At 41.7% G+C, this 21,108-nt stretch overlaps 2 protein-coding genes across 5 annotated transcripts in view; both read left to right on the top strand.

Annotated features, from left to right (window-relative positions):
* Window positions 1-21,108, top strand: part of wwox (WW domain containing oxidoreductase) — a 977,325-nt gene that overhangs the window by 712,516 nt on the left and 243,701 nt on the right. Inside the window, exon 9 of one of the 4 annotated variants that reach the window (XM_055648849.1) lies at window positions 16,408-16,952. The exons of the other annotated variants lie outside the window; for them this stretch is intronic. Coding sequence (XP_055504824.1) covers window positions 16,408-16,419 — 12 coding nt within the window. The 3' untranslated portion in view covers window positions 16,420-16,952. Of the gene's footprint in view, window positions 1-16,407; window positions 16,953-21,108 lie in introns of those variants that run through there. 4 annotated transcript variants of the gene reach the window in all.
* Window positions 1-21,108, top strand: part of LOC129705329 (uncharacterized) — a 255,325-nt gene that overhangs the window by 197,064 nt on the left and 37,153 nt on the right. The window lies entirely within an intron of this gene.

Genomic DNA, 21,108 nt, shown 5'->3' with positions numbered 1-21,108 from the left:
ACAATTCACATCTCTTACACGTAGATCGGGTAGTTCCCAGAGTATTACATGCAGTTTTTGTATCTTTATTTAAAGAGAGATTTTTTTTTCCAGACCAAAGTCCTGCCTTAAGGCCCTGTCCCACTTACGTGTCCTTGGCACGCAAATTATGTAACCTCGTCGTCGCGTTGAGGAGCACGGGCATTGTGTGGTTGCGCGGGGCCGGTCCCACTGAGAAGCGCGGAGGGGTATGGAGTTGTGCGCGACATCGCGCGGGGCTCCGAAATTTTTGTAGAGAACGAAAACTTTACATGCTACCGGCCTGTCGCGTAACTGATGGCAAAAGTGGGACAGGTGCAAGACCCTGGCGTGACGCAACGTCTCACCTCCAACAGCAGCAGACACAGGCAAACGATCGCCGAACTCAGCCTGGAGCTCAAGGCCGTTGCAGTCCGAATCCGCCCCACTTCTACTCCCAGAGCGGGGCCAGGAAAATTGAAGATAGACACAAAATGCTGGAGTAACTTAGCGGGACCGGCAGCATCTCTGGAGAGAAGCAATAGGTGACGTTTCGGGTCAAGACTCTTCTTTCAGACTGAAGACTGATGCTGCCGGTCCTGCTGAGTTGCTCCAGCATTTTGTGTCCATCTTCAAATGACGTCACATGCTCCAGACGGCTGTGCGGTCGAATGAAATCGCACGCGACCTTCGCGGGACCTTTGCGCCTCAACGCGACCTCGTGGTCGCGTAATTAGCGTGCCAAGGACACGTAAGTGGGACGGGCTTTAAGGTGGTAGTTCAGAAGGGAATCAACAGATAGAATGAAGGAATTGTCATATGAGAGAAGTTTGAGCAGGTTGAGTCTATGTTTGCATAGAACAGCAAAGAAATAGTCCATGCTACAATGTCCATGCTTATTAGACATAAGAATGAGAAATACTATGTTGAAGCGCATAAGATTCAGAGAGGAGATACGAGAAACTGCAGATGCTGGAATCATGAGTAAAATACAAAACGCTGGTATAACTCAGAGGGTCAGGCGACATCTGTGGATGGAATAGACAGGTGATGTTTTGGGCCGGGACCCTTCGTCCAACTGATGGTACCAGTGGGGAGAAGTCAAGAAAATATTATTTTCTAGATTGAGAGGGCCTGCCAAAGTAGATGTTCAAAGTTGTTTCCCTTCCTGTTTCCGAATAAATGCTTTGCTACTTAAGACATGGAAGGAATTTCTTCTTGCAGATGGCTTCAAATCTGTCAGTTTTTACCACAGTGTTGTAGAGGTAGAATGATTAAAAATATTCAAGGACACAATTAACATTTTTTTTCATGTACAGAGACAAAGGTTATGTAGAATATGCAGGAAGGGGAGCAACTGGAAAACGTTTTAATAAGGTTTACCCAGACTTTCACAGTTATAACAAATTATTTCAAAGTTCGTAGATAGACCCAAAATGCTGGAATGATTCAGCAGGTTCGGAAGCATCTATGGAATAGGTGACGTTTTGTATCGGTGCCCTTCTTTGGACTGAAAGATTTTCATTGTTCATTTCAAAGAGCACATTGCAAAGTTCTCTTTAATTAACGGCAGTTGAATGAAACAACTACTCACCAATGGATGTGACAAAATTGGACTCTTTGAGAAGATTTGCACTAACTTTTCATTGCAACGAAATAAACATTTGCAAGTGATTCAGAAGCATGAATTGCATGAAATAAATTTATTTACAACAAGTTATCTGATCAACTCTGACCTTATTGAGCGTAGGAGGGGGATCAGTGGCCATTTGATTCATGTTTTCGTAAGTTCTTAGGTTTAAAGTAATAACTTTTTGTGGGTATTTCTAGCTCCTTAATTTTGCTTGCAATGTAATTTCTTAAAAGAGAATAAAAAAAAGGCCCATCCTTTGTATTAGGGGGTAGAAATCCATGATCAGTAGACCAAAGATTTTGATATAATTCCCTGATCTTATTACACCTGCACATGTTGCTCCTTTCTCTGGTTCTAAAGTTGACAGGCTTTAGAGTAATTATTTTGCTTTTAGTGCAACATCGTGTGGTTGGAATCCAGATCAGCCTGTCCATACATTCCGGTTTCTACTACTGTTTTTAAGTTGAAGATAGTCACAAAGTGCTGGAGTGTCAGACAGCATCTCTGGAGAAGGAGAAAAACAATTGGGTGACATTTTGTGTCGGAACCCTTCTTCAGACTGAAAGTATTCCCCTCCCCCCCCACTCACTGAAGAAGTGTTCTAACCCGGAACGTCGCCCATCCGATTTCTCCCGAGATGCAGCCTGACCCACTGAGTTACTCCAGCGCTTTGTGTCTATCTTTGGTATAAACCAGCATCTGTAGTTCCTTCCTACACTGTTTTTAGGTTGTTCATTTTATGTTGCTTGGCTTGCAATGCCTCGCTGAAAAGTTTTACTTACCAGAGGTGAGGGATGCCTTGGTACGGTAAATGATTCAAACTACTTACAGGAACATAACTTCCCTGTGCCACTAACCCCCATGTTTTTGTGGTATTGACTCTAGAGGTGGGTGAGGGGGAGTTGACTTCAGTAGGTATCAGTTCAACCGTATCTTACACCATGTTCCTCCCACGAGCACTAAGCATTGCTGGTTTCACTGTTGATTGTTCGTTTTCATGAGTAGGAACCAAAATAGAAGTGGTTTGAGGCCTAACTTAAAGTAGTGAAAGAGGAAAACAATAAGCCAATTTATTATTTATTATTGCTCATGTACATGCCCAATCCATTCCCACAATCTGAAGTAGATATTCAGCAATTCCTACATCCAGTATTTTTCCTGCCCATTATACTTTAATTTAGTTTAGTTTAGAGATACAACATGGAAACATTCTGTTTGGCCCACCAGGTGCACACTGACTATCAAACACCCGTTCACACTATTTCTATGTTATGCTCTTTTTCATCCATTTCCCACACACTACGGGCAATTCTGCAGAGGCCAATCATCCTACAAACCTGCACGCCTTTGGGATGTGGGAGGACTTTAGAGACATAGTGCGGGAACAGGCCCTTTCGCCCACCGTCCACGCCGATCAGCGATCACCCCATTCACTAGCACTATCCTACACACTAAGGACAATTTTTTACAACTTACCGAAGCCAATTAACCTACAAACCTGTACATCTTCGAACTCTCGAAGGAGGCCGGAGCCCACAGAGAAAGCCCACGTGGTCACAGGGAGAATGTGCAAACGCCACATTGACAGCACCCAATCTCAGGTTCGAATCTAGGTCTTTGACTATGTGTTGGAGTAACTCAACAGGCCAGGCAGCATATCAGGAGGACATAGATAACTGACCCAAAACATCGCCTATCCATGTACTCCTGAGATGGTGCCTGACCCACTGAATTTCTCCAGCACTCTGAATTTATTTACAGTAGAAAAGTGAACTACTTTCTCACAAAATCAATGGGAGGGTCAAAGTAAATAGGTCCCTGTTTCTTTAGGCCTATCACACTTTTCCATTTCATTCCGACCTGCCCTTTTTCAGAAGAACATACTGTATCATCTATTCGGTTCAAATACTTTTCCTTACACAAGTCTCCTCTAATTGATAGTGTAACATCTGATTTTCCTTTTCAATAAATATCACTCCTGAAACTTGAATGCAAACATCTCTGCTGCGTCGAGTGGAGTCTTGAGGGAGTGTCAAAAGTGCCTAGTTCGGGGTGAGACTTCAAACAAATAGCCCATCAGCGGTGGGTGTAAAAGATCTCAAGGAACTATTCAACAAATAACCCTGTTGTTACCCCACAGCGTCACGAGCAACATTTATCTCACAACTAATATCACAAAATCAGTTACAGTTTGTTGGAATTGCCCTGGCAGATATATGCTGCTGATTTTTACGTGAAGCCATTTCAGAAATATCTCATTCACTGAGAAGTGTTTTTGGATGATCCGAGGAAGTGAAAGGCTATATATATATATATGTATATTTGTCCTCGTGTCTTATTGTCTAACTAATGATCAATTACGTGGAAGAAATGTATGTCAAAAGATAGCGTGGCACAGTGGAGCAGTGGTAGAGTTGGTGCCTTACAGTGCCAGAGACCCGGGTTTGATCCTGACTACAGGTGCTATCTGTACGAAGTTTGTACATTCTCCCCATGACCTACGTGTGTTTTCTCCCAGAGCTCCGGTTTCCTCCCACACTCCAAAGACTTCCAGGTTTGTAATGTTAATTGGCTTAGTAAAATTGTAAATTGTCCCTCGTGTGTGTCGGATAGTGTTAGAGCGCAGGGATCACCGGTCGGTGCATACTTGTTGGGCTGAAGGGTCTGTTACTGCGCTGTACTTCTAGACTAAAACTAAACTAAACTAAAACATGCATTGACGCAACACCTCGTCACATATCTGGAAAACAGTTCATGCAATTACTTACTTTTGATCTGCCTTATCTTCCCTGTGAGAAATAGCTAGGTTAAGTTGCCCGTTGTAGGGCAGTCTGCCTTTAAAAGGGTAGTTTCATGGATTTGGTTTTGATTTAGTGCGGAGGTATTCAGGTCTGCTTCTGATATTTGTTTGGCCTGATGAAGTGTTAATGTGCCTTACTGTTTGTCTTAAACAGGTAATAAAGCTAGTCGCTGGTTAAAATACGCTGCCTATAAATTCAGCACCGTATCCCACCCATGATAATTCTCACACAACACTCAATCAAATCATTGCTTGGAGCTTTGCCTTTTGTACAACGTTCCTTGGACCACAATCTTATAAATGCTGTTCCAAACTTCAGACAGATTTTTAAAAACTTTATTTTCTTTGAATTAGAACTTGAATCGAATAGAATGGGCAAAGTCACACATTTTTGCACTTTTCAAGGTGAATGTTGTTTAATAATTCCCTTTTTAATTCACATCTGTAACCCCCGCAGGAGCCCCTGCACCATCATTATAATTTAAAAATTAGCAAGATTATCAAAACCTTCCTGTCTTGAGGTGTAAGTGAAAGATTGTGCTTCTCATGCTTTGAACTTTCTAATGGGCTTAAAATAAATGAAATTAGATTTAATGAAGCAAAGTGACCATCAAAACGCTACCTGACACTTGAATTGGCCATAATCGTGATAATGTCATTAGTACTGGAACTAATTGTAATCATGCTGCCAGGCTCAAACTGAACACTGAAGAAAGAACATGGTCAAAGTGTGTGAAGGATTACGTGCTTGGATTACAGCATTGCTCTGTAAATAGGCTGATTCAAAGCTCCTAGGTATGCTTTTTCTCTTCAAAGTACAGTTGAATGGGACTCAGGACTGAGAGTCGACAAGAGTCAGAGTTAGGAAGACATGTTGCAGCTTTCTAGGATGTTGGTTGTACCGCATTTGGAGCATTGTGCGCAGTTAGTCATAGAGTCGTACATCATGTATGTCAAGGGTAGGTGGATCAATGCACGCCTGCTAGAGGTGGTCATTGCATGGCACTGGAAAGGCTTGACCAAAGGTACAGCTACTTAATACAGCCTGGGAACAGATCCTTTGGTCCAACATGCCCATTCCAGCCAAGATGTCCCATGTGCACCAGTCCCACCTTGCCGAATTTAGCCCATATCCCTCAAAACCTTTCCTATTCATGAACCTGTCCAAACATCTTTTAAATGTTGTTATTGTACATGCCTCGACTACCTCTTCTGGCAGCTTCTTCCATATACCTACCACCCTCTGTGTGAAACCCCTTTTGTGGTCACCCCGTTACAGGAAGGTTGTGGAGACTATGGAGGGGCACACAAGAGGTTTACAGAATGCTGCCTGAATTCGAAAGTATTAGTTATAAGGAGAGGTTGGACAAATTTGGATTGTTTTCACTGGAGCGCCAGAGGTTGGTGGAGACCTGATAAAAGTATATAAAAATGATGAGTGGCGTAGATAGGTTACATTCTGAACCTTTTTCCCCAGGAGACCATGACCTACCATGTACTTCATTGGAGACCTTTGAATTCTCTTTAATCTGGACTTTACTGGACTTTATCTTGCATTAAGCATTATTCCCTTTATCCTGTATCTGTACACCGTGGATGGCTTGATTGTAATTATGTACTGTCTTTTCTCTGACTATATAGCATGCAACAAAAAAACCTTTTCACTGCACCTTGGTACGCATGTCAATAATAAATTAAACGAAATAAAGCAAATACGCGAGAGGAGTTGGTAATTTAAACGTCTGATGCTCTTCACTTTTTTCCTGTCAGCTCTTTGCAAAAGGTATAAGTGAGCCTCCTTTCCCACCACCCCACATGACAACCTCTGACACCGTAAAGCAAAATGGGTTGGAGTTCTGGTGAAATGGATTCCATCCCAGCCTCCTCCTCCGGCTTCTCTAACGTTCGCCCTGGAGGGCTGAAGAAATTTGGGAGCGCTGCCTCTTTAAATAAATTTGGACCCTTTCCAGGAATTGCATAAAAATAACTTGTGAAACTTTGCTCCTTTGTCAAGTGAAATACTTTTCCCTTCCCACCTCTCAGATAGTGGTTGATTTATAAGGAAAGATTGCAAAGGAAGGGAATTTTTTTTTCAGTCATTGGTTCATTTCAGTTTAACTATGTGAGTGCTGCAGCAGCTTTTTTCCTTTCATTGCATCAGCCAGCACTGTTCTGTGCTTTTTATCCAAATGGATATATTGCCATAGGCTTAGAAAATAAATTGTGCAGTAAAATTCCTGGTTGTGCGTATTTAGGTTTTGTTATTTCTCTCCATCCTATTGCCTCTGCTCCTTATGCATAGCTCATTGTCCCATCTGCAGTGATGCTAATACTCAAGAATGGGCACACAGAGAGGCAAGTAAGTGTAGATGTCAATCCTATCCCCCACCACCCCACCCCCCTCCCTACCCTATCCCAATATCGTGAAGAGGTTTGACTGTGCGTCCAACAGTTCAACCAATAACATTAAAGACGCAAAGTGCTGGAGTAACTCGGAGTGTCTAAAGGACATGGATAGGCGATGATTCAGGTTGGGAGCTTTCTTCAGACTAATAATATTAGGGACGTACTGTATGTGCTCACCTGTTCAATAGGTGACAAAGTTTAAACCCTCCTAAGGCATTTGGATTCTAGGAATTAGTCCTACGACATCTGACTGAAGATGAAATGCTAAGAATGTTCCTCATTCCCTTCAGCACCCATCTAGGCTTATTATATGAAGAACGGTGGGGGAATTGGAGGTGGACAATCCATCCATTGACTCACGATGGGCTAAAGAGTACTCTTGTATGTTGGACTGGGCCACAAACAGTTATCTTTCACCTGAAGAGAGTTCCCAACCCGAAACATCAGAGCGTTTGACAGCACCGGGTCCGTACTCGCTGGGGTTTAGAAGGATGAGGGGGTCCCTCATTGAAACTTACCCAATAATGAAAGGCCTGGATAGAGTGGATGCGGAGAGGGTGTTTCCATTGGTGGGAGAGTCCAGGACCGGAGGCCATAGTCTCAGAATAAAAGGACATACCTTTAAGGAGGAGATGAGGAATTTCTTTAGTCCGAGTGTGGTGAACCTGTGGAGTTCATTGCCACAGAAGGCCATGGAGGCCAAGTCAATGCATATTTTTAAGGCAGAGATATGATAGATTTTTGATTAGTACGGGTGTCGGGGGTTATGGGGAGAAGGCAGGAGAATGGGGTTGAGAGGGAAAGATGGGTCAGGCATGATTGAATGGCGAAGTAGACTTGATGGGCCAAATAGCCTAATTCTCCTCCTATTACTTATGAACTTATGAAATCATGAACATCGCCTTTCTATGTTTCTATGATTCTGCCTGACCCACTGAGTTACTCCAGCACTTTTTTGGTAGACCGGCAACTGCAGTTTCTTTTGTCTATGTCTTCATATTTCCCCCACAGTTTGAACGGAATTAACCAATCACATAGGAAGATCACAGCGGAAATTTAGAGGTGGGTCGGGATCTGATTGTAACTTTGTGCTCAACTTTGATCTTTGAACAACTTGCTGATAATCATTCTGCCAGCATGTATTTCGTGAAGGTTTCAGAAGAGGAAGGGCCACTTTTGGACATTAGTTATGTATGCTTTGTTTGACTGGTCGTTTTGTCTTACTCAGCTGCCTATGAATCCATTAAAAAAAATAGAATGTTCTTCGGAAATACACTTCATGTTTCTGTGGCCTTTATTCATTACTATCAACGAGAGAATCAGGTGAAGCATTGCGTGCTACATACCTGTTGAGTTGACGTTTGTCTAAAGACACAGCACAAACACAGCAGTGATGTTGGAAGGGAGCAGGAGCTTCAATGCGGTAAGACCTCCTACCTTTGTTCAAATGGTTTTTTTGGCAGGTGGATTGGGAACATTTTGTTCAAAGTAAAATGTTCTTGGATGTGACCTATGCCTGTTCAAACTTAAAATATCTTAACAATGCACCAAATGATCTTCCATGGATCTGTTCCTGGTGACTGCCACCTAACAGTGTGTGGGAACATTTGCGAAAACAAATAAAAACGTTTGTTACAACTGCTTCGTATCCTCCTTCCTTGGGGCTCAGAGATACGATATGGAAACAGACCCTGAATCCACTGAGTCCACACCGACCATTGACCACTCATACATTTGATCTATGTCCTACACACTAGGGGAAATTTACAGAAACCAATTATACTATAAACCTGCGCATCTTTGGAATTTGGGAGGAAACCAGAGCACCCGGAGAAAACCCACGTGATCACAGAGAGAACGTGCAAACTCCACACAGACAGCATCCGTAGTCAGGATCGCACCCGGGTCTCTGGCACTGTGAGGCAGCAGCTCTACTGCTGCACCACTGTGCTGCCCAGTTCATCTATGAATACACCATCTTCTTTGAACTTGTTGCCTCTGCAACTGGATTGGTTGGCAACATTTGAACATGGAACATAGAACATAGAGTAGTACAGCACAGAAACAGGGCCTTTGGCTGAGCATGATGCCTAGTTAAACTAATGTCCTCTGCCTGCTCGTGATCCATATTCCTCTATTTCACAGTTTAGAACAATGCGGAAAAGCACGGAATTCATTCCAGCAATTAGAAATATCCATTAGCCACCAAGTAAACTTGTGGAGAGTGTGGATTCATTGCATGAATTCGACCATGTTATTGTGTTATTCTGGAGGAAGTGCACAATACATATGGTCATTACAAATGGCAGTTTTAGGATGAATACCAAGCATTAAAATGTACCCCAATTTTGAATAGAAGAGTGATTTGTTGGACATTTCTGTTATTTACTCTCCATTTACCAATAAGCTAGGTGCATATCTCAAGCCACGTGATCTTCCTCAACTCCAGACTGAGTTTATCAGAACAAACCTATTGTGCACAACGGAGCAGTTGCTTAGCTTTGTCCTGCTTTCTCTGCCGAGCATAATCAGTCTAGCAAAGGGTCTCAATCGGAAACGTCATGTTTTCTCACTGATGTTGCCTGACCTACTGAGTTACTCCAGCAATTTGTCCTTTAGAGTTTAGAGATAGATTGCGAAAACAGGCCATTCGGCCCACCGAGTCCACGCCCCTCCAACAATGACCCCATACACTAGCACTATCCCACACAGTAGGCACCATTTACAATTTTACCTAAGCCAATGAACCTACAAACCTTTACGTCTTTGGAGTGCTGCTGAAGTCTCCTTTTAAGTAAACATTACCTCGCTCACATACAGTAACTTGACATTGCTTGAGGCAGGATTGGTGTCACTATTATTCTTGTACCGAGCATCAGTGGGCTGATCTAAGGGCATCATTTTAAAAGGGAAACACAGCCAAGGCTCCACCCAAAGCAAAATTAAAACAAAGCTTAAACGTAATGTGAGTAACAAAAAGATGAGGAAAAAATATCTGAGGGTATTCAACAACTATTGAACAGAAGGGGTGGAACAGTGATACAGCCACTGCCTCACAGCACCAGATTCCCGGGATTAATCCTGACCTCAGTGCTGTCGGTGTGGAGTTTGCATGTTCTCCCTGAGACTGCGTGTGTTTTCTCTTTGTGCTCCGGTTTTCACCCACATCCAAAAGATGTGCGGGTTTGTGGGTTAACTGCTGACATTGTATACGCAGTGGATGAGAAAGTCGGATAACATAGAACTAGTGTGAACAGGTCAGTGTGGACTGAAGGGCCTGTTTCCATACTGTACTAAAATAAAAGATGAGGAAGAAGAATTGATGTTTAGAACACCTGTAATAAGAAAATATTTTTTTCCCCAACAGATTTTTCCACTGAGGTTTTAAATCGGGAGCTGTCTACTTTTAAAAGTAGAATACAAACTTTTTTAAATGTTATACCTTTTCAGCCATAATTTAGCCTCACCAGCACCTATGTAACTGAAGATCCTTTCATATCTGTATAATGATTGAAGTGAAAGTCTTATACCTTTTATTTTAGTGTATTCTCTCATATCTATTCTATTCGTCAGAGCTTAGATCTCCTGTTGTTTTGGTAACCTGAGCTGACTGGATTTGGGAGTCTCCAAAGCAGCTCCATTTTATTGGATAGTATGTATACGATGGGCTGAAAGGACTATCTTTCTCTCTGCTGCAAATTTCTTTGATCTGCGATATGAGTTGCCAATATTGTGGAGTGGTTTGTACCAACAGTGGAGTTGATGAACAATGTGTTGTTCACTACCATTCATTGTTTGCACAGAATCATTTCATGTGGCTCTCGATGTAAATCTAGCAGCTGTATTAAGATCAGTTACACAATGTTTACCCACTGCTAAAGCAGTGAGACTATCTTTACATTATTACCCCTCCTTTAAGACTCACCACAGTCGTGAGGTCTGATTCATTCTCTTGTGGAATGATTTATTTATTTCTGATAATTAATGGTTTACATTTTGATGGCTGGTGACATCATTAAAGGGAGTAACTGAACCCAGGAACATGGGGAGGATGCAGAAGTCACATCTGCAGATAAAGACATGAACCCAAGAGATTTCATAAATCATCTTGCTTCAGCTGTATTTATGCTTTCATTTCCCTCCTCACTGCTGTATTCAGTTTTCCAGAAAGCTGGATGCTCCCATTTACATTGTCAGCAGTTGCTGCTACATGGGTCAGCTTTCTTTTACGCTCTCAATATATTGGGCAAAAGTTTGTTGACTGAAGTTGAGAGAAGTGGACTGGAATATTTTTGGGGAGCAGAATATTCGATGTTGGGTCTTGACAATCTTCCTCACTGGAGACTTTTAAACGATCTTCAATCAGACTTCAATCTTCAATCTTTAAACAATCTTCAATCCAGCATCTGCAGTTCCTTCTTAAACATTCAATCAGACTTTATCTGGCACTAAATGTTGTACCCTATATCTTTAACCTGTACATTATGGACGGCTCGATTGTAATCATCTATAGGCTTTTCTTTGACTGGATGGCATGCAAATAAAAGATTTTCAATGTACTTTGGTACACGTGACAATAATAAACTAAACTAAACTAATTTGAAACTGGGAAACTCATTCAAATCAACCCACAACCACCTCCCCATCTTGCCTTAGATTAGTTTAGTTTATTCCGTCCATAATATACAGATGAAGGGTACAACATATAGTGCAAGATAAAGTCCAATTAAAAATGGTTCAAAAGTTTTCAGTGAGGAAGAAGGACAAGAGTCAGGTGGAAGACCATGAGATGAAAGCCCAGGGAGTTGAGATCAGGAGCAATGGAGTGATTGTGTGGTGGGGCAAGAGAACAAGGTAAGGGCCTGTCCCACGTATGCGATTTTTTTTTGGCGACTTGCCGGCACCCGTCATAGTCGCAGCAGGTCGCCGAAAATTTTAAAAATGTGGAAAATCCAGCGGCGACCAGAAAAAGGTACGATTCTTTGGGCCACTACTCACGACCAAACAGGCGTCACCCCGCGACATGTCACCGAAAAGTTGCCGAAAGAAATTGCGTAAGTGGGACAGGCCCTGTAGTCAGTAGATGTTTGCAGATTCCCCTTATGTATATATGTGTTTCATGCTTAACACTGTGCATTTACTTTACTTTAGAGATACAGGGTCTTCGGCCCACCGAGTCCCTGCTGACCAGCGACCATCCTGTACAATAACACCATCCTTCATACTAGGGACAATTCATCTTTTTTTATCAAAGCCAATTAGCCTATATATGTCATTGGAATGTGGGAGGGAATCGAAGAAAACCCACGCGATCCCAGGGAGAAAGTGCAAACTCCGTACAGTCAAAACCCGTGGTCAGGATCGAACCCGGGTATCTGACGCTGTAAGGCAGCAGCTCTACCGCTGCGACACTGTGCTGCCCTAACCATTTTGAATATTAGCAGAGTCAAAAAAATAAAAACTGAGATGGAAAATGAAGTTCATCCTAATTGTATGAGCCAATTTTTCACCAGGGCACGATCTATGTGATTCTTTCTTCAGTTCTGAGTTGATATAAATGTTAAGCCACACATTTAAATAATTACCGCAGCACTGACTTTAATGCATGTCATATGCAAATTAATGTCAGAAAATTGATAGTACATGATGGTAAATGTTTGTAAGAATGAACGTGTAGCCAGGAGTATTGTGCTGGCATACAGATTAAAAGAAACCTTGAGAATACCTGAAATCAAGAAAAAAAATAGGAAATTGCAAAAATGTGTGTGTATTTGAAGGGCAAGTTAAGGTTACTGGTCAGGATCATTTGTTTGAGTACAATTATTCCCAGCTACTTTGTTAATTCGCCTTTGAATCAATGCCGATCAATCTGCGGTGTGTTGCTGGGTTGTTCTATTTGTTTTAGTTGCACAAGTGCATTAGCTTCTCTTTCTTTAAAATAAACTTGTGAGGGAGCGTGAACATGTTAACATCTCTGGTAAAATGTTGGATCAATGCATAGTTTTCCAAATGATTGAAGCAGAAACAGATTTAAATGGGTAACATAAGTGGTGACATTTTTGTTACATGAGCATGAAAGAAATTTGAGATCTTTATGACCAGTTCATTAGTTATAGGAGCAAAATTAGGCCATTTGGCCCATCAAGCCATTCAATCACAGTTGATCTATCTTTACCTCTCAACCCCATTCTCCTGGCTTCTCCCCATAACCCTTTACAAATTTTAACAGTTAAATGCTGTATGCATTTGCCTAGAAATTCATTCATAGCTGGTGGTGGTCGGTAGTAGTGTCAGTGTGTTGAACTCTGTCTGTAATATTAATTCTGTCAAAGTACACTATGTTGACATTTAAAGGATAAAGGAGTGGTGGAGTAACTGAGTGGGTCACGCAGCATCTCTGGTGAATATGGATAGATGACGTTTCGGGTCAGGATAAGAAACGTCACCTATCTATGTTCTCCAGATGCTGCCTGACCCACTGAGTTACTCTAGCACTTTGTGCCCTTTGTCTACAGTTCCCTGTTTTTACAGTGCTGTCATTACGGCACTGTATATTTAATACTAGTACTTAGGAATGAATTTTAGGCAACACTCTTTAAGTCAGTAGCATTTTTATTATACTTGAATACATTTATTTTCCTTCTATAAGTGACTGCTTATATTTGCCCTTGACTTTTATGCATTAAAATTGTTAGGAATAGCTAACACTGACCCCTCTCTTTGAAAAAAAAAAAGATAAAACATACATTTTCGAATACTTTAAAAATAGATCACAGAAACATTGACAAAATTAATTAAAAGATCAGTGGCATTAGTGCATTTGATAAGACTGACCTTTACAATGGTCTCATATTATACATCATCTTTGATTTATGCATTCCTGCAGTGAGTGCGAAACTAATTGTATAGTTTGTGTTGAACCAGTTTTGTGAATTTTCATCCAAATTTAATGGGGTTACCTTCAATGGAAAGCAATGCACAACAGAAATTGACCTTGAAATTGGTTTATTCAAACACAAGTCAAAATATGGAAATGCAGAGGGAAAGAATGATAGCAGGAGCTATGAAATTGCAGACTGTGTCATATTTCTGCAAAGTGGTTGCAGGAATGCGAAGTTAACCTATATTATTAATGTGTGTAGCTTTCGAGGATAGTGGGGAAGTGCTCCATGTTGATTATTTCTTCATTTTGTTGATACAAGTTCCCACAGCTTCTGCCCAAAGCCCCTGAGACGCTCTTGAGCAGTAGCTCTTCAGTAACGGCATCATTAGTGGGCACAAAAAAAACGACGCAGGTCCTGTTGTTTTCATGTCAATAGCAGATGAAAACGTTATTCGATTCAAGAGCACAAAGAGTCGTGTATTCATTGGGGACATGCAGATAGATTTATGAAATGAACCATTTCAAATGCCATTATCTTCCCATGGTGAGGTACACCTTTCATAAATCACAGCAACTGTGGAAAATAAAACATTTCAGTGTACCATTTCTCGTCTCTGCTTCCTACAAACTGTAGCCTTAAATATTGCTCGGATGAAAGAGTGGTCTACAACTTACAGGTTTTGACGGTCGGTGTCTTGGAGGTAGATTCTTATTCATTTAACCTTCAGCCCCTTGAATCCAACTCCTTTAAGGTACTGTGGATGCTAGTTATATCGGACATTGAGGACAAATTTTCAGGTGATGCCTTAGCAGCGGGTAGCTCAACATTGAACCCTCGTCCTGCTCAATACAATAATTAGGTCGCACCCTCGTGCAATTTAGTGGAAGTGTGTATGATGACTGCAAATAAGCTAAATGCTCCAGGTGTAAGAGATCTGAATATGCTGGAAAATGCCCAGCATGTGAAGTGAGAAACAGTCAACAGTTTAAAACACAAAGTGCTGGAGTAACTCAGCAAGTCAGGCAACACCTGTGGAGGGAATGGATAGGTGACGATTTGGGTTGGGACTCTTCTTCAGACCAACCAGACCCGAAACGTTGTTTGTCCATTCCCTCCACCGATGCTGCCTGACCTGCTGAGTTACTCCAGCACTTTGTGTTTTGCTCAAGGTTCCAGCATGTTCTGCAAATCCTTGTGTCAACATTTCAAGTAGATGTGTCATGGAGTCATACAATGTGGAAACTGGCTCAGGTTGCCCATGCCGACCAACATGCCCCATCTAAACTAGTCCCATCTGCCTGCATTTGGCCCATATCCCTCTAAACCTATCCTATCCGTGTACCTGTGCAAATGTGACCTGATAATTACTATCATTTATGTTATACTGACATTCAGTTAGAGAAAAGCACAGTTACCTGTGGTACTGTTTCACTTGAGCAGTAGTCACTTCTTACACCAGTCAGTAAAGTGAAAGGAGTCCCAAGAGAAGGTGGTGAGAGGTTTTTACGAACATCTGATGTGGTGATGTTGCACATGATGCAGGGGTGACCATCCCACCCTGATTCCGTCAGGCAAGCTTTCAGTCGGTCACAAGGTACTGGAATAATTCAGAGGGTCAGGCAGCACAAGGAACTGGATTATGCTTGTCCCGCTGAGTTACTCCAGCATTTTGTGTCTGACCGGAGGTTTGCCTGATCAGAACTGCATGGTTCTGCACAGCATATTCAGTCTGGTGCCTACTTGATTTAACGTAGATTTAACGTAGAATTGTCAGCAATTTATCAAGCACTTTTTGTCCCCCGTTCCTTTCATCGAGCATCCAGAACCTGACATGGGCCTCGGCTGTGTGTTATATATTCTGCCTACTTTCTTCTATCAGTGCTGAGTTACAAATTCAAATTGTATGTGATTACAGGGTAAAACCACACAGAAGGAAACTATTTAGCCATTGGTTTTGTGTTGACAGTTTTGAAAAATTATCATGATTAATGCAGATCGGATCTGAGTCAGGAGAGGCCCCAACACTAATTCTTGAAGAATTATAGTCAAAACATCGTGCTTAGTTGATATCACTTCACAAGGACTAAGCTGTAGCGGGAGTAAGTTCTGTTTCTTAGCACATTTAAGTTTTAGACGGGATATCCAAGTTCCGAACTTGAATTGGATTGAAGGAGGGTCCCAACCTGAACGTCGGCTGTCCATTCCCTCCCCAGACGCTACCTGACCCGCTGACTTCCTCCAGCCCTTTTTGTTTTTTGTTTTCTAAACTTGTATGGCAGCCTTTCATTTGGAAGTGTGTCAAAAGTTGTGTCAAAACATATCTGTGAAGTAATTTATATGATTTGCAACTTTATTGCAGATTTTTAATCTTTCAATCCATTTCTTTAATCTGGGGATACGGTACCTGATAAAACATGGCATGCCAGCACCTCCACTTTGAAGTTTAAGGAGATAAGGATGTTACTGCATACTTTAAGCAGCTTCAGCAGATGTACTGTAGAATCTAGAAACAAAGAACTGCAGATGATGGTTTACACCAAAGATAGACGCAGAGTGCTGAAGTAACTCAGCAGACGAGGCAGCATCACTGGAAAAAAAGAATGGGTGATATTTTGGGTCAGGGCCCTTATTCAATCTGAAGAAGAGTCCTGACCTGAAACGTCACCAATCCTTTTTCTCCACTGCAGAATCTACCCTGACTGGTTGCATCGTGGCCTGGTAGGGCAATACCGACGCACATGAATGCAGGAGGCTGCGGAGAGTAGTGGGCACAGCGTGGTCCATCATGGGTACAGCCCTCCACAACAATGAAAGTATCTACTTGAGGCATTGCCTCAAGAAGAGATCATCTATCATCAAGGATCCCCACAGTGACCTCGTTTCTCCTGCTACTATCAGGCAGGCGGTACAGGAGCCTGATGATCCCACACCACCAGGTTCAGGAAAAACTTTCCAACAACCATCAAGATGCTGAACTGACATGCACAACCTTAATCCTTCCTCAGCAATGGAACACCACAGACCACCTCTTGCAGTTCTATGAACTGGTTTCTAATTGCATTTTTACACTCATGTCTTTTTCACTCTGTTATACGAGTCTTATATAATTCTTGTATAATTTATGTTCTGTGTGTTGTTTGAATCTAAGTGCCTGTGATGCTGCTTCAAGCACGCTTTTCATTGTACCTGTACCTCATGGTATTGGCGCACATGACAATAAACTCAATTTGACTTGAACTTGAATTCCATGTTCATTGCTGTGCCCTTAAATTAGGTCTTCTTAAGTACCTGCTCTCTCCAGATGATTTGTTTAAACTATCCTTTATTGTCTTGAAGTTGACCCTTTTAAAGTTGTAGTGCATTGTAATGTTATTTAATTCCAAATTATGTCACATTGAATTATATTAATGTCATTTTCACCCTGAGATGCAATAACTTATGCTCCCAATGTACTGACAGGTTCACTTACCAATAGATCAAAATGGGAGACTCCAGTACGCTGCGTATTGTGTATATTTCCACTCTATTTAAGGATAACTAAAATTCTCCGAATACAAAACCGAAACAGGTGCTTCGGCCCTATTCATTAATGCCGACTAAGATGCCCCATCTAAGCTAGTCTTGTTTGCCCACGTTTGGCCCATTTCCCTTTAAACCTCTCTTATCCACGTATCTGTCCGTGTCTTTTAATGCTGTTATAATATTTGCCTCAACTACCTCCTCTGGCAGCTCATTCCATATACCAACCACCCTCTCTCTGAGTGTCAAAGTTGTCCTTCAGTTTCCTATTAAATCTAGCCCTCACCTGGAACCTATGCCCTCTGGTTCATGATTCTGCTACCCTGGGTAAAAGGCTCTGTGCATTCACAATGGAGGTCTTTGTCAAGGAGGGAGTCGGAAGTAGAATGGTGCCTCACCTAAAGAACATCCTTCTGGCACCATCCATCATCGACAATAGTGATGGTGCCAGCAGGCAGTTCTTTAGATGAGACACTGTCCCATCTCCTACTCCCCCCTCAACAACGATCACCTCTTTCTCTTCATCTCTGTGTGATTTGTTATTGTATGAGCAACCATAAAAAGGATGTACAGGGCAGCTTTTTTACACAGGGTGTTGAGTGCCTGGAATGTGCTGTCAGGGTTGTTGGTTGAGGCAGATACGATAGTGACATTTAAGAGGTTTTTGGATAGGCACATGGATGTGCAAGGAATGGAGGGATATGAATTATGCGTTGGTAGATAAGAGAAGGTCTCGGCATCGTGTTCGGCATAGACATTATGGGCCAAAGGGCCTTTTTGTGTGCTGTATTGTTCTATGTTCTATCACAACTTCTGGTTGCCCTCCCTTTCAGGAAGAATTTCTACCTGCTCCATTATGTTCCTTACCCTGACACTGGGAGGCAACACATTTGGGACTCCCCGTCAAGATCCCCCTCCTAATAATGATATTCTCCCACTGCTACCACTGGGTCTCTTCTGTGCACAGTCCCACTTTGTCCCCTGTGTAATCCCTTGCTCCACAGTGTCACGGTACTGCTAGTGATTACCCAGTCGGTCCTTCCAGTTTACACAGCATAACAAATAGAGTCAGAGTCTCGTGGTTGAAACAAGCTGATGCTGCAGTAAAACAAAGAAACTGAAGGCTACTTCATTATCAGGCTGCGCATTCAATGAGGGGCCAAGTAACAGGCAGGAGATTTTTTTTTTATTGATTTAATATTTGGGGCGGGTAGAAATCCCATTTGATATCAAAGGTAGCTTATGAAAATTAAACAGATTGAATTGTCGTGAAAAAGCAGTGGACTCCAGGAGTACAAATATCCATTGCTCGGAACCAAAGACACCCGGAGAACAAACGCATCAAATAATGGGGAAGATTACCTTTGCTGTTAACCAACAGAGTAATTGCTTGATAATTTCCTCGGCAAGGTCAGCCTCTTATGGTTGATTTAAAGCAAGACAGAAACGTAAACATGTTTAAACTGTACTCAGTAAGAAAAACAATTTAAGAAGCATTGTCTCCCTGTAAATTCCCCAATTCTGTCTCAATGAAGGTCAAAGGTCACCTTTTATTCCCTTATAAAGACCATACTAAAAGGTGGCTATCAATTTGGACACAAAGTGCTGGAGTAACTCGGGCGACATCTCTGGAGAACATGGACAGGTGACGTTCAGGTCAGAACCCTTCTGCAGATTTCTTCAGGCCATTAATTTATTTGTTGACACCCCCTCACCCCCACAATGCCAAATTACTGAAGAAAGTGAGAACATATTTTTTAGCTAATCTGAACCAATACACCTTAACAAATCCATATAATTCTGATCAAATGTCTCTATTCACTCATTTAACCGAGGAAGATTTTTTCTCATTAGACTTTACAAGTTTCATCATTTAACCAGAATAGAAGATATAAATGTATACAAGAACATATAGCAGATTATTTTCAGAAGCTGCTTGTTTGCAATCTTTAAATAGAGTTTATCTTTAAATAGAGTTATCATGCTATATTTAGAGGGAGCCTATTAGGCTTTGTAAGTCTATGTAGCTGCTTCTATCCTCTGGGGATTACTAATTATAAGTAATATAAATTCAGAAACAACAACTTCTTGCACTTTCCGCGTTGTAAAAGCAGCATCCTAAACTGGTGGTTGTATTTATCTACCCATTGCCAATCTGATGTTAGTGTTAATTTATTTGAGAATATGACAAATTTATATTTAGTTTAGTTTATTATATTATTGCCATTTGCACTGAGGTACACAGTGAAAAGCTTTGGTTTGTGTGCTATCCAGTCAAAGAAAAGATTATACATGATTACAATCAAGCCATCCATAACGCACAAATAAAGGGTACAATACCTAGTGCGTTAAGGCCAAATAAAGATAGTTCAAAAGCCTCAAATGAGGTAAATGGCAGGTCAGGACCACAGTCTAGCTGATGAGGGGACCATTCAGTTGCCTAATAAAAGCTGCAGGAGAGCAGGCAGGTACAGGATACTGAGTTGGATGATTAGCCATGATCATATTGAATGGCGGTGCATACTCGAAGGGCCGAATGGCCTACTCCTGCACCTATTTTCTATGTTTCTATGTTTCTAAGAAAGTGCCTAAATCTGGAGGTGGGTGTTTTCAAACATCTGTACCTCTTGCTTGATAGGAGAGGGGAGAAGAGGGAGTGACTGGGTGAGACCAAAGATCCTATAGCAAGCAAGATAGATCACTCAACAAAAAAGACGTAGTACGGTCATGGGCAGATTCATAGGTAATTTTCGGCCCCATTTCCGTAACCGGCTTCCGTCTCCGCACCAAAGATCCCATAGGATACTAAGTCGGAGATGGAAACTGGTTACGGAAACATCCTCGTAAAAATAAAAAATCTTCTCATTTTCAGAATATTAATTTATTAACACAAACTGTTCCCCCGCAACGTTGATTACACTGTGAGTCGGATCGGGTCGGGTTACGGAAATGGATGAAAAAAAGGCCCATGTTCCGTTCCGTTGCGTACTATACGTCAGCCCATTGCATTTAGCAGGAGTGATCTATCTTGCTCCACTATGGGATCTTTGGGTGAGACTGGTCCTTGATTATGCTGCCGGCCATGCTGAGGCAGCGTGAAGTGTAGATGAAAACCTGCCAAGGCCCATATATTATGTTGGCACTCTAAAAGTAAATGGCACAGAAATGGTTCTTTGTGGAAATCTTGGCCTAACAGATAAGAGGCAGGAATTTCATGATTACATCTGCAAACAAAAAGATAATCGCATACAAGGAATCGCAAACAAGGAATCTTTCTCAAGCCAATGTTACCCATGGTTAATCGAGTCACCCTATATCCAAGTGGAAGATGCTGTGTGCCCTGAAGGTAGATACAGAAGTAAAATTCAGGGCAATCCAACATTCTTACACAGAGTGCTGCAGGAGTTCAGAGAGGATGATCAGAACTTGTAAAATGTCCCTCACAATTCAGAATAACAATTCCAAATGCAATATCCACATGAAAATAAATGACAGTAAAATGTGGTGAAGTGTTTCACATGAGGGTAAACAAACAACATTTTACATAAGCGCATATGGAGACATTATGCCAAATTGATTAAAGAGACAGTTTTTAGGGAGTGTCATACAGATAGTTTTGTAGAAACATAGATTGTCAATAGTTTTTAGGGAGTAAAATTGTTTTGCATTGACTCCATTTCACCAGCCTGGAACATTCCTGAACTCCCAGCAAGGATAATTCACCATTCGCAGCAACTTTCCTTGCAATGCTGTGAGGAAATATGTATTAACAGTCACCAATTCCCCGCTCACTGGGAAAATCACATTTATATGGAAACATCTGCCTGATTTTAGTTTTAATTTCTGATATACAGCATTGAAACTGGCCC

The sequence above is a fragment of the Leucoraja erinacea genome, chromosome 17 (assembly GCF_028641065.1).
Source record: "Leucoraja erinacea ecotype New England chromosome 17, Leri_hhj_1, whole genome shotgun sequence".
Taxonomy (NCBI): domain Eukaryota; kingdom Metazoa; phylum Chordata; class Chondrichthyes; order Rajiformes; family Rajidae; genus Leucoraja; species Leucoraja erinaceus.
This window is presented reverse-complemented; position numbering and strand designations above follow the sequence as displayed.